Consider the following 13,956-nt stretch of genomic DNA (forward strand, 5'->3'; position numbering starts at 1 on the left):
CGGCGGCCCGGAGACGAAGGAAGTCAACCTAGACAGGTGAGGACAATGTCTGACTGAATTTCCGACATTTTAGATTGTATTTTCACATACTTTGCGGCTTGTAAATGCAATTGTACAAAACCCAAAACCAGTGAAGTTGGCACGTTGTGTAAATCGTAAATAAAAACAGAATACAATGATTTGCAAATAATTTTCAACTTATATTAAATTGAATACACTACAAAGACAATATATTTAATGTTCAGACTGAGAAACTGCCTGAGGGACCGAAGGTCATGGGCATTCAAGGTTGGTTTTCGGCCTTACCGCTTGCGTGCAGTGATTTCTCCAGATTCTCTGAACCTTTTGATGATATAACGGACCGTAGATGGTGAAATCCCTAAATTCCTTGCAATAGCTGGTTGAGAAATGTTGTTCTTAAACTGTTCGACAATTTGCTCACGCATTTGTTCACAAAGTGGTGACCCTCGCCCCATCCTTGTTTGTGAATGACTGAGCATTTCATGGAAACTGCTTTTATACCCAATAATGGCACCCACCTGTTCCTAATTAGCCTGTTCCAATTACGATGTTCCAAATAAGCGTTTGATGAGCATTCCTCAACTTTCTCAGTCTTTTTTGCCACTTTTGCCAGCTTTTTTGAAATATATTGCAGGCATCAAATTCCAAATGAGCTAATATTTGCAAAAAATAACAAACTTTTCCAGTTCGAACGTTAAGTATCTTGTCTTTGCAGTCTATTCAATTGAATATAGGTTGAAAAGGGTTTGCAACTAATTGTATTCTGTTTTTATTTACAATTTACACAACGTGCCAACTTCATTGGTTTTGGGTTTTGTATATGGTTTAATAGATACAATGAAACACAAATAAGCATATAAAGTCAAATTGATTTCCACTCTACTGGTTTTGATAAAGCAAAATTATTGTTATCCAAGCTCACTTTATTTGTACATAACTTTACTGATAGTGAGATTCGCGGCTTTTCAGAAAATTTCCTGGGCTTGAGTCTAAGTAGCCACTCCAAACGTCGTGTCTGTGATCAGCAAAGTCCAAACAACTCCAATCCAGGTTCTAGGCAGCACCTTGAAGATGATGCTGGGCTGTTAGTGCTGATGGCAAGACCATATTTGGTGAAGCCACCTCCTCCCTCTCTCTCTCGGAAAACATGAGGTAAAGTAAATGTAAATGTAAATCTCTCTCATACACACACAAAGTGACATGTTAGACCACAATATTGACACTGAGGTATAACAACAGCAACATCTCTAAAGTTTACACCTCAGTTGTTATTCTTGCCTGTCCATGTCACCATGGAGATGACTGACTCATTAGCTGGGTGGCTGTCACTCTCCATGCAACCTTGTTACGTTCCACGTAGTGGTGGTTTGTTTTTGTGTTTCTTCTTCTGTTTGTACAGGTCACACTCCTTCACTGCCTCTGCTGCCAATCAACCGGGTTCCTGTTCCCAGCTGCTCCTCGTTTCACCTGTTAATCAGCCAGCCAATCCCGGTCCACCATTCATCCTCCCAGCCTGTTTAAAACCACCTGCTCACCACTGGATCAAGGGGGATTCTTTTTCTGACATGCTGTGTGGAGCTTGGAGAGACGCTATTTTTTTGTCTTCATTTTTCTTGACCTTTCAACCTTTTGTAAGTATCTGCAGCCTAGTCTTGGGAAAGGTTAGACAGAGGCCTCTAGTGATGGGTTGATGAGGCCTCATGAAGCGTTTCGACACATTGCAAAACTGTATTGATACTGTGTCGATACTGTGTCACTAAATACTGCCATCTGCTGGACATTAAAAATCCCTACAGGCAACCTATGGACCGACTCAACTGACACTGATATTATGACCTAGTATATACAATAATATAAACCAAGTCATTGTATTTCATTTAGGATTATTTCATATCTTCATTTAAATAAAAATATATTTTTTAGATACAGTCAAATAATGTGAACATGTATCATGACTAGGATGGTAGAAGGTGGGGATTGAACCCCAGTAACCAATTGCTGGCACAGCCACGCTACCAACTTCGCCACGCCGTCATTCCTGTACCTTCTCTAGTACCAGTAGTGATGGGTCCACACAGATGCATCGGCGCATGCGTCGAGCTCATAGAGCGAAACCCTGTGTCGGTGCGCGTACCGCTTTTAGAAAGTCACGTGACCGACCATGAGCTGCTTTGGTCACGTGACCGATACGCGAACTGTATCGCACTGACGCCTCCTCTGTGCCCTGTGAGCAACGTTCCTTCTAAGGTGCGCGCCTGCGCAATTGCGCAGTGCTCAAGCGTCCTCCGTGCACACCGTGCGCCGCACAGCCAATATATGCCGCGCACCAAATCAAACCCATCTGAATTCTAAACAAAATAAACACATTTATTCTGTGTAATTTTGAAATGCAACTTTGAGTGACAGTGACAACAAGCGGCCCTAATGGTGTTCGTCAACAACACGCATTGCGCCGCTTCCTAATAAACACAGTTTGGCGCGCAGGCGTCAGTGCGATACAGTTCATGAGCGGTCACGTGACCAGAACAGCTCATGAGCGGTCACGTGACCAAAACAGCTCGTGTTCGGTCACGTGACTTTCTAAAAGCGATACGCGCACCGACACAGGGTATCGCTCTATGAGCTCGACGCATGCGCCGATGCATCGGTGTTGCCGGACCCATCACTAGAGGCCTCTATACACTACACACGTAGGATTTGTTTGTGTATAGAGACACCAGGCTTAGTGGTGGCTGTCACCCTTGTATGTTTTGGACCCCCTCTTTGGCTAGAGTAGGTAGGTAGGTTTTTGGTTTGTGCTAATTAAATAGCTTCAGTTAGTCAGCTTACCTTTTCTTTTCTAGAGGTGTATTTTGGTATGTTTTGTTCATTTCTTTGACAGCACCTGTATTCCCAAGCTAGGCTAGTGTTGTGTCTCCCCGCCCCCTTGGTTACTTTTCAATAACACTAGTTTTTGTTTTCAATCCTTGGCTTCGGTGTCTTTAATTTACAACTCATTTGGTTTATACACTTTTATGTTGCGTTCCCCTATGATCCCTAGACTCTGAGCCATCAGGGAACGTAACAAACCTCTAAAACCATTCATGTGTCAGTAAAAGTATTCATCCTATTCTCTGGTGCACACAATCAGCTCCAGCTGCTATTCTTTGGTATCTTTCAATTTAAGGAGATTAAAAGCAACTAGTCTGTGCAACATGTGTAATGTCAGGTACGATATCACCTGTATTCATTTTGTCTTTTCATTTTATTTCTAAATCTTTAGCAAGACTTGGCGGTATTGCCATGTGTCATATCCCTTAAGGTAGAGAGATGTTCAACCATTTTCCACCGAGGGCCAAAAAAAAACAAAAACAAAGATATTTGATAGTTGACATATTTTTTTTTATTTTGTAAAAAAGCTAATAAATAAACATAAAATTTTGTGCTCATCAATTACTATAGCATCGATATTTCAGCTTTTCCTCTTTAAATTTGGCTTTTTTTTCTTCTATATTTTACTGTAAACTTTTAGGTTCATGTTGTGACTGCATAAAATTGATGATACACAAGTCAGTATGGATAAGAAATACTGTACTAGGAGGCTGTGTTTAGTTATTGATTCATAGTGTATTTTTCCTGCAACATTGTTAATAAATATATACGATAATAAACTATATGACCGTTTTACTCGGCCTTATGTTTTTTTTAAATGTATTCTTTATTTTTAGCATTTGAATGAAATGAGCTTATTTCTGTCATATAATCAACCATTTTGTGTGATAAATTTAACAGCACAGATTATACATTTTAACAATCATACACATACGCACACAAAAAGAAAAAGAATGACCGAAAAAGGAATAGGCTGAAGCCAAGACATGTATTTGCCTATCCTATACATTCACTGAAAATTAGATTACCTGGTACATCAAGGTTAAAAAAATCAATGGGATGAAAGTAATAGTTGCTATATTTTTGAATTTTCCATTATTTCACCTTTTAAGACTTTCTTAAACCTTAAAGAGCTACATGTCTTCAACTCCTCACTGAGCTTGTTCCACCATTTAACTCCTAATACTGGAATACATTTGTATTTTATATTCGTTCTTACTTTACATATTTCAAAAATCGATATCCCCCGTAAATTATAGTTTTCTTCTCTTAATTTAAATAACCCAAGAATACAAGCTGGAAGGTTGTTGTTCTTTACTCGAAACACAATTTCCATTGTTTTTAAAACCACAATATCTGAAAATGTTAACACATTAGAACTTATGAATAATGGATTGGTAGGTTCATAGTAGCACGCTTTGTGTATTATTCTAATTACCCTTTTTTGAAGTTTAATTATTGGGTCTATGTTTGTTTTGTAAACATTTCCCCAAACTTCAACACAATATGTTAGAAAATGGAATGGAAAATTAGAAGAATGGAAAATTAGAAGAATATAACATATTACAAAATATAGCATTTTCTGTTTTTATCTCTTATCTGTTAACCATTTTCCAAATGTTGTAGGATTTTGAAATTTCTCTGGAATTTATAGTGCATTACAAATACCATTTACTATGACGATCAATTATTATTAATAGTTTAATGGGACAATGCACATTAATACACATGAACATTCAAATGTGCCACATTGTAGCCAGATATTATTTTCCATCTGCATGCAGTTGGGTGGTATAATTAAAATAATTGAAAATGATCAATAAAGTATCTATCTATCTTGGCCTTTAAATGGTTAAAATCATATTCAATCTCTTTATTTCAAAATGTCTGAGTGGAAAATTTAGGAGTTCTTAAATGCTGTAAAAGTTATACTTTTCCTGAAAGATGAAAAACTATTTGATAGCATCTGCAATATTTCAGCAGCGAGGTTGCAATGCCGCGTGTGAACGCAGGGTGGCAGTAAAGTGTTAGTGTAAGAACAGAACTTCCCTTCTTTTAATTAGAATACTAATTCATTAGTTATTTAAAAAAAACTTGTTGGACAAGAAATATTTTGGTAGAATAAACTCAATTATCACAACTATTGTTCTTCCATCAGCTCCACCCCCCCCCCACCCCCCCCCCCCCATTGATGACGTCACGGCAGCTTTCACACGAGCGCGCACGAACCCACTCGACGACCACCGAGACAGAAACACAATATTTCTCCTTTAACTAAAACTTCCCGGAATCAGCGATGGCGATGGAAGGCTTAGAAATGAACGGAGATGCTGACCATAACGGAGACACGGAGGTAAGGCGGCACCGGCGTCCGCTACACGAGATACGGTGAGGTAGAACCCCGCTCTACTTTGCTGTTAAGCCGAGATAGCGTTAAACCGCTAATCAACCCGGAAACGACACAAATTCTTTAGTTATTCGCGCGGTGACTTTTTTTCTTTTTCTTACACCAGTAAACATACCTAAATATATGTTTCACTCTACGTTCCTTATTCATCAAGCAGGGCTCCTAAACCGGCAGTCCGCGGGCCAAATGCGACCCAGAAATGACATCAGTTTAAAACTTTGGAGCGACGAACACTAAAACAGCAATGCCCTTCTGTGTATAGATCAGGGGTCCCCAACCACCGGTCCGGGGACCGGTACCAGTCCGTGACGCATTTGCTACCGGGCCGCAGAGAAACATTAAATCATTTATAAACGACTGCATTTTCTCCGACTTAACTTTTGCCTGTCCCACTAAACACACCAATAAGCTTGTTTATAGATGTACAATAACACTCCTCATAGTAAGTTGCCATTTGTTATATTTGATATAACTTTGTGACATGATACAATGCACATTAATAAACATATAAAATATAAATGTGACAGATTGTAGCCAAAGGCTGATTTCCATCTGCATCTCATTGCAAACAAACAAGCCCAGGGCTCCCACTAATTCAGCGTTATAGTGACTTGCATTTTTCATGCACTTATTTTTGCTCTATTTATCTGGCACAAGTGGAAAGCCAGTCCCTGAAAATAATGCCTACATTAAACCGGTCCCTGGTGCAAAAAAGGTTGGGAACCGCTGGTATAGATGATCTTTGACCACCAGTGTTTTTTCAGTAGGTCCTTGGAAACAGGACAGTGCTCCTGTCAAATAGATGCTTTCTGAATTGTGCTTTTACAGTACATTAGATCAGGGGTCACCAACCTTTTTTGCAAGGGGGACCGGTTTAATGTAGGCATTATTTTCACGGGCCAGCCTTCCACGTGTGGCAGAGTATAGCAAATAAGTGAATGAAAAAATTCACCATCACGTTGAATTAGTGGGAGCCCCTGGCCTTTTCCCTTTGCAAAAAAGCTCTCCATAGATTTTTTTTTTTTTTACTTTTTTTTTTTTTTTTTTTTTTTGCTCGTACTAGGCTTTTTCTACCTACTCGGTTATAGGCGATACATCACATTAAAGGACAAGAGCATGGATGTATAATAAAGCTAGAAATACTTGCCATTAGATCCAATAGATTTCTGTGGATTTGTATTTCCATTCTAAAAGTTATGTATTCATATTTTGTGCAATATTTCATACGTAAATACACTGTTAGCTTTTTTTGGTCAAATTTTCCATGCTTAAATATATTTGTTATTGCTAACTCCTTGTGTAATAGGACTATGTACAATAATACCAGTACTTTGGCTTACTAGGCCAAAGGAGATGTGTATTTCCTTGCTTCAGCACAAGTTTTATATGCAACAATTTAACACTTCTCCATCTGCCTTATGCACTTTAACTACTATGGTCACTTTGTTCCTGATCTGCCCTGATCTTAGGTCATCAATCTGCCGCGGACTGCAGATGAAACCTAGCTTTTGGCTAGTTTGAACATCAAATATGTTGTCTTTGTAGCATATTCAACTGAATATGGGTTGAAAATGATTTGCAAATCATTGTATTCCGTTGATATTTACATCTAACCCAATTTCCCAACTCATATGGAAACAGGGTTTGTATATATATATATATATATATATATATATATATACACACACACACAGCCCGGCCCCCGGCCAAATTGTTTTGACCCAATGCGGCCCCCGAGTCAAGAAGTTTGGGGACCCCTGGTTTAATCCATTCCATAATTGAATTCCACATACTGATATACTAAACGTCCTTAGTGTTGTGCGTGCATACAAATGTTTTATATTAAAATTTTTCCTAGGTTATATTTCTCCTCTTGTTGAGAAGAACAGTTGTACATTTGTGGGTTCTGGTTATAATTGCATTGCAAATAAATGTAGCTGTTTGCAAATGCACCAAGTCGTTGATCTTCAACATTTTGGATTCTATAAATAAAGGGTTTGAACGTGCTCTATATTCAACATTATGCATTATTCTAACTGACATCTTTTGTAACACGGTTAGTGAATGAAGTGTACTTTTGTAATTATTGTCCCATATTTCTATATAACTAAAATATGGTAATTGGATTTTTGGCCCAGTACATATTTAGCTTTATTCTTTGACGTATTTCTTTCCCCTTTATGTTGTGAAGTTTTTACATGACATTTCCAGTTCATTTCATCATCTATTATTACACCTAAAATGTCATTTATTTTATCCTTTCAATGTTTACTGTGTCTATTTGTATTTGTGTTTGACTTTCTCTTCAACTGTTACTAAATAGCATTATTTTAGTTTTGCTGAGATTCAAGAATAGTCTGTTTTATTGTTTTTTTCATCAAACCATGTCTTTAATTTGTTAATTTCTTCTGTTATTATTTGTATTAGCTTCTGTGTGTTCGCTCCTGAAAAAAAACACAGTCGTGCAATATGCAAATAGTACTAACTTTAAAGGCTTACTGAAATGAATTTTTTGTATTTAAACGGGGATAGCAGATCCATTCTATGTGTCATACTTGATCATTTCGCGATATTGCCATATTTTTGCTGAAAGGATTTAGTAGAGAACATCGACGATAAAGTTCGCAACTTTTGGTCGCTGATAAAAAAAGCCTTGCCTGTACCGGAAGTAGCGTGACGTCGCAGGTTGAAGGGCTCCTCACATTTCCCCATTGTTTACACCAGCAGCGAGAGCGATTCGGACAGAGAAAGCGACGATTACCCCGTTAATTTGAGCGAGGATGAAAGATTTGTGGATGAGGAACGTGAGAGAAGGACTAGAGTGCAGTGCAGGACGTATCTTTTTTCGCTCTGACCGTAACTTAGGTACAAGGGTTCATTGGATTCCACACTTTCTCCTTTTTCTATTGTGGATCACGGATTTGTATTTTAAGCCACCTCGGATACTATATCCTCTTGAAAATGAGAGTCGAGAACGCGAAATGGACATTCACAGTGACTTTTATCTCCACGACAATACATCGGTGAAGCACTTTAGCTACGGAGCTAACGTGATAGCATCGTGCTTAAATGCAGACAGAAACAAAAGAAATAAGCCCCTGACTGGAAGGATAGACAGAAGATCAACAATACTACTATCAGGAGACACCGAACCAAACACAGGACCTGTAACTACACGGTTAATGCTGTGCCGCCTGTCGAAGCCTAGCAATGCTGTTGCTAACGACGCCATAGAAGCTAACTTAGCTACGGGACCTCGTCAGAGCTATGATAAAAACATTAGCGCTCCACCTACGCCAGCCCTCATCTGCTCAACACCCGTGCTCACCTGCATTCCAGCGATCGACGGCGCGACGAAGGACTTCACCCGATCATCGATGCGGTCGGCGGCTAGTGTCGGATAGCGCGTCTGCTAACCAATCCTCCAGGTTGTGTTGCTGTAGCCGGCCGCTAATACACAGATCCCACCTACAGCTTTCTTCTTTGCAGTCTTCATTGTTCATTAAACAAATTGCAAAAGATTCACCATCACAGATGTCCAGAATACTGTGGAATTTTGCGATGAAAACAGAGCTGTTTGTATTGGATACAATGGTGTACCAATACTTCCGGTTCAACCATTGACGTCACGCGCAAACGTCATCATATCGAAACGTCTTCAGCCGGAAGTTTGCCGGGAAATTTAAAATTGCACTTTATAAGTTAACCCGGCCGTATTGGCATGTGTTGCCATGTTAAGATTTCATCATTGATATATAAACTATCAGACTGCGTGGTCGGTAGTAGTGGGTTTCAGTAGGCCTTTAAGTCTGTTGTAACTTTACAAATATTGTTTATATAGAGATTGAACAATTTTGGTCTCAGTTTTGATCCCTTGGGTATGCCACAATACATGTTTGGCGCTGTAGACATGCGTTCGCTTAGCTTCACTTATTGCTTCCTGTTGTTTAAGTAGCTTCTTACCCAGTTCAAGACCCTCCCTCTGATGCCATACTGTTCTAATTTGTTAATTAAGATATTAATATATTATGTTGCAGAGATTAGCTTCCGTCATCCTTAACCCGCAAACAAAAGTCTTGCTTGGCGACTATCTTTATCAATCACCACAACAATTAGACAAATACTGCACTGTAATACATATAAAACATAAATTAGACTCAATTTGATATTTAACCCTAGGCCAAAATGTGTAGAATATGATTTGAAGGAGTCATATTAGGATTATTTTTCTACATTTAAAACACTTTGTTGTGCTCTACATAACATGTAATAGTGGTTCTTTGGTCCAAATTTTGCATGGATTATGTTTTACGGACTTTTTTTTTTTTTTACAAATATATTTTATTGAATTTTTCAGTTAAAATCACATTTAACAGTCATACTTTGCTCACGCAAACCCTTCATACAGGCACACATCCACTCATACACACTCACATGCACACTTGAGGAGAGAGGTGCACTTGAACTTTAAAGGCCTACTGAAACCCACTACTACCGACCACGCAGTCTGATAGTTTATATATCAATGATGAAATCTTAACATTGCAACACATGCCAATACGGCCGGGTTAACTTATAAAGTGACATTTAAAATTTCCCGGGAAATATCCGGCTGAAACGTCGCGGTATGATGACGTATGCACGTGACTTAGTCAGTTTAACGGAAGTTATGGTACCCTGTAGAATCCTATACAAAAAGCTCTGTTTTCATTTCATAATTCCACAGTATTCTGGACATCTTTTGCAATTTGTTTAATGAACAATGAAGGCTGAAAAGAAGACAGTTGTAGGTGGGATCGGTGTATTAGCAGCGGACTACAGCAACACAACCAGGAGGACTTTGTTGGAGAGCAGACTCGCTAGCCGGCCACCTCACCTTGACTTCCTACGTCTCCGGGCCGCCAAACGCATCGGGTGAAGTCCTTCGTCCTTCCGCCGATCGCTGGAACGCAGGTGAGCACGGGTGTTGAGCAGATGAAGGCTGGCTGGCGTAGGTGGAGAGCTAATATTTTTAGCATAGCTCTGTGCGGTCCGGTTGCTAAGTAGGCTTCAATGGCGTCGTTAGCACAGCATTGTTAACCTTCGCCAGCCTGGAAAGCATTAACCGTGTATTTACATGTCCACGGTTTAATAGTATTGTTGATTTTCTATCTATCCTTCCAGTCAGGGGTTTATTTTTTTTGTTTCTATATGCAGTTAAAGCACGATGCTATCACGTTAGCTCGTAGCTAAAGCGTTTCGCCGATGTATTGTCGTGGAGATAAAAGGCACTGAATGTCCATTTCGTGTTCTCGACTCTCATTTTCAAGAGGATATAGTATCTGAGGTGGTTTAAAATACAAATCCGTGATCCACAATAGAAAAAGGAGAGAGTGTGGAATCCAATGAGCCAGCTTGTACCTAAGTTACGGTCAGAGCGAAAAAAAATATGTATTTCACTGCATTCTAGTCCGTCACTCTAACGTTCCTCGTCCACAAATCTTTCATCCTTGCTCAAATTAATGGGGTAATGGTCCGAATAGCTCTAGCTGCGTTGAAAACAATAGGAAAATATGAGGGAGTGAACAACTGACAACGTCACGCTACTTCCGGTAGGGGCAAGGCTTTTTTTTATCAGAGACCAAAAGTTGCGAACTTTATCGACGTTGTTCTATACTAAATCCTTTCAGCAAAAATATGGCAATATCGCAAAATGATCAAGTATGACACATAGAACGGATCTGCTATTCCCATTTAAATAAAAAAAATTCATTTCAGTAGGCCTGTAACAACTCAAGGTTTACAGTATAGACATTATTAGAAAAAATACCTAGATATTGTATATATAAATCCATCCATCCCGCTCTGGCTCAAGATCAGCAGGCTATCCAGACCATAGCAAGATGGATGAATATTCCTCGGCATGAAGGATCCTCAGGAAGTGATCACAAGATCACCTGCCGAGGACCTCTCCACCGTTCACACTTAGAAAAAGAAAGTCACAGGGCTTGATCAGATGCAAAACAATACAAAATAAAAAGTCACAGAAAAAAGAAATAAAAAAACAAACAAAAAAAACAAAAAAAAGTTAACTGTGACAAACCCATATCAAGAGTGACACACAAAAAAACAATAATAGTGTAGGATCAATGCTAAAAATAATAAAAGGAATACAACTACAAAAAAGATGGCAGTTTGTTTTTTTTACGGACTATTTTTAAACAGCTTTTTGACCGACTTTTCTGGATGTGATGTTTTGTGCCCGCACGAAGCCCTTTCGGTAAATATATTATGGATAATCCACTGATGTCACCAATGGCAAAAAAAACGCCAATGGGGCAAATTCCAGACAACTTGTTTCTTGGAAGTATGAAGGAAGGCAAGATCCAAGATCCCCGGTTTAGTTTCAACTTTCCGTGACTGATGCAGGTCCCGAATACAACAAAGCAGGTAGCAATAGGTAAGGAACGTTGGATTTGAATATTTGGGCCCCTTTAAAAAAACAAACTGTGCTAAACTAAAACTTTTTTTTTTCTTTTGAGATAAAGATTATTTATGTATTTAATATTTGTTTACTTGCTATGGTATATTATTCATTTATTATTTATTTATTAACTGTTCTGTTACAGAGAACAAGGAAATGGGATAACATTGCTATAGAATGAAAAGAGGTAGGATTAAATAAGCTCTGCTTCTTCCTACTCCTTTTCGGACGTGCTGTAATGAAACAACTGGAAATATGTGATGCATTACATTGTATCGTATGCCTGTTGGAAATAAACTGAAACTGAACTAAACTGAACAGTCTGAAAAATAAGCTTAATTGGTTCTGTGACGAAGCTCTTATCTTAAAACACTTGTATCTCAAATAATATTAAATTGAAATTAACTTAATTGGGGCTTGGTCCCCCAAAAAGGCACAATTGTAACAAGTTACCTTTTAAAAAGTAAATAAAAACAAACTTTTAGATAATAAATATTGTATGAAAAGAATACAACACAATTAATTACTAACAACTACAGTAGTTTTATAAAGTAATGTAATAATAATGTACACCATTTACATGACAAAGTGGACTTATGCAGTATCTTTTTCCAGCTACTTCTTCGTCAAACACACCATCAACAGCTTCTGCATATTTTAATGGATAAATGCCTGCTGTTTAGATCTTATTTTAACAGTTTCAGCTGGCGTTAGACTGCTTCACTATGGCGCAGATGAGCAGTGATACACTCCAAATACTTCACCAAGTTTTTTTGATTATTTACTTTTTTAATTTAATAGATATCATCCGCTTCATCTTCTCAGCACAGTTCACTAATGGCGGCGATGCTTGGAACTCCAATTTCTGCTTGCAACGTAAAGAATAACAATCATTTGAAGTTGAGGTACAACTATGTATATATACAGTATATATATACATATATACAGTACCGGCCAAAAGTTTGGACACACCTTCTCATTCAATGGGTTTTCTTTATTTTTATGGCTATTTACATTGTAGATTGTCACTGAAGGCATCAAAACTATGAATGAACACATATGGCGTTATGTACCTAACAAAAAAAGGTGAAATAACTGAAAACATGTTTTATATCCTAGTTTCTTCAAAATAGCCACCCTTTGCTCTGATTACTGATTTGCACACTCTTGGTATTCTCTATGAGCTGCAAGAGGTAGTCACCTGAAAGGGTTATCATATCACTTCACAGGTGTCATAGTTTTGATACCTTCAGTGCCAATTTACAATGTAAATAGCCATGAAAATAAAGAAAAAACATTTAAATGAGAAGGTGTGTCCAAACTTTTGGCCTGCACTGTGTGTGTGTATGTATGTATATATATATATATATATATATATATATATATATATATATATATATATATATATATATATATTTCAAGCATAAAAATTGCTAAATTAACTAAAAATATCAACACAACAGTGGTGTTGACTCAAAAGGAGAAACCATTTAGAGCAGGCTGTTCAGTTTCGTGACCCCTGATTGGCTCAGCCTCAGGCGGCATTACTATATTAGATTAAAAGAGTGTAAAGGCGACTAAAGGGTGTTATTTATGTCTAGAGGGCTCTCATAATGTTAAAAAAATAAACAAATTTAGAAGGTCATAAACAGGTTCGTTATGCAGTAGCTATGAAAATATTTTATTTGTAATTAATGATACCTACTTGGTGGAAATTAATTTTTCGCGGTCATGTCCACAAACAATTAATAGTGATATACAAGGGATTACTGTACTTGCTTTTTATTGGACAAATATAATGTTTTTGTTTTTTTTTAAATCCTGAAGAATGTGTGCAAAGTCTGAATTGTATGACTTTGGGGACATTGTATGACAAACGTGGGGGTGTCACTTCAACTGCAATTTTTTGTTCTTAAAGGAACTTTCTAGCTAGAAGAAGCGTCATGTGTGGAGGGAGGCAGTTGTGTCAGAGGAACAATGCAGGCATAGAAATTCAAATCCACAATTTATGGGAGGTGCAGTCCCTCACAGGGTCTTGCTAGATTGGACCCACAGCTAGAACTCAGTTCCAGAAAGACTTCCTCCAGTCGGCACATAAAGAAAAAGGGACAATGAAGTTGTCACAGTGGAAGTGTGTGTTTGTGGCACACGGTGCATGCATGCAGAGTAAGTAAATATATGGATGAAACATATA

The 13,956-nt window shown here is 38.2% G+C and overlaps 1 protein-coding gene across 3 annotated transcripts in view; it reads left to right on the plus strand.

The window, feature by feature from the left end:
- Positions 1-1,550: 1,550 nt before the first annotated feature.
- The window catches only part of ninj1 (ninjurin 1), a 41,162-nt gene continuing 28,756 nt past the window's right edge, over positions 1,551-13,956 (plus strand). Inside the window, exon 1 of one of the 3 annotated variants that reach the window (XM_062052506.1) lies at positions 1,551-1,652. In XM_062052506.1, the coding sequence (XP_061908490.1) occupies positions 1,587-1,652 (66 nt within the window). In that variant the 5' untranslated portion in view covers positions 1,551-1,586. Of the gene's footprint in view, positions 1,653-5,110; positions 5,281-13,956 lie in introns of those variants that run through there. The other 2 variants (XM_062052511.1, XM_062052518.1) reach the window with 2 other exon arrangements.

This window comes from Entelurus aequoreus, linkage group LG01 (genome assembly GCF_033978785.1).
Source record: "Entelurus aequoreus isolate RoL-2023_Sb linkage group LG01, RoL_Eaeq_v1.1, whole genome shotgun sequence".
Classification (NCBI taxonomy): domain Eukaryota; kingdom Metazoa; phylum Chordata; class Actinopteri; order Syngnathiformes; family Syngnathidae; genus Entelurus; species Entelurus aequoreus.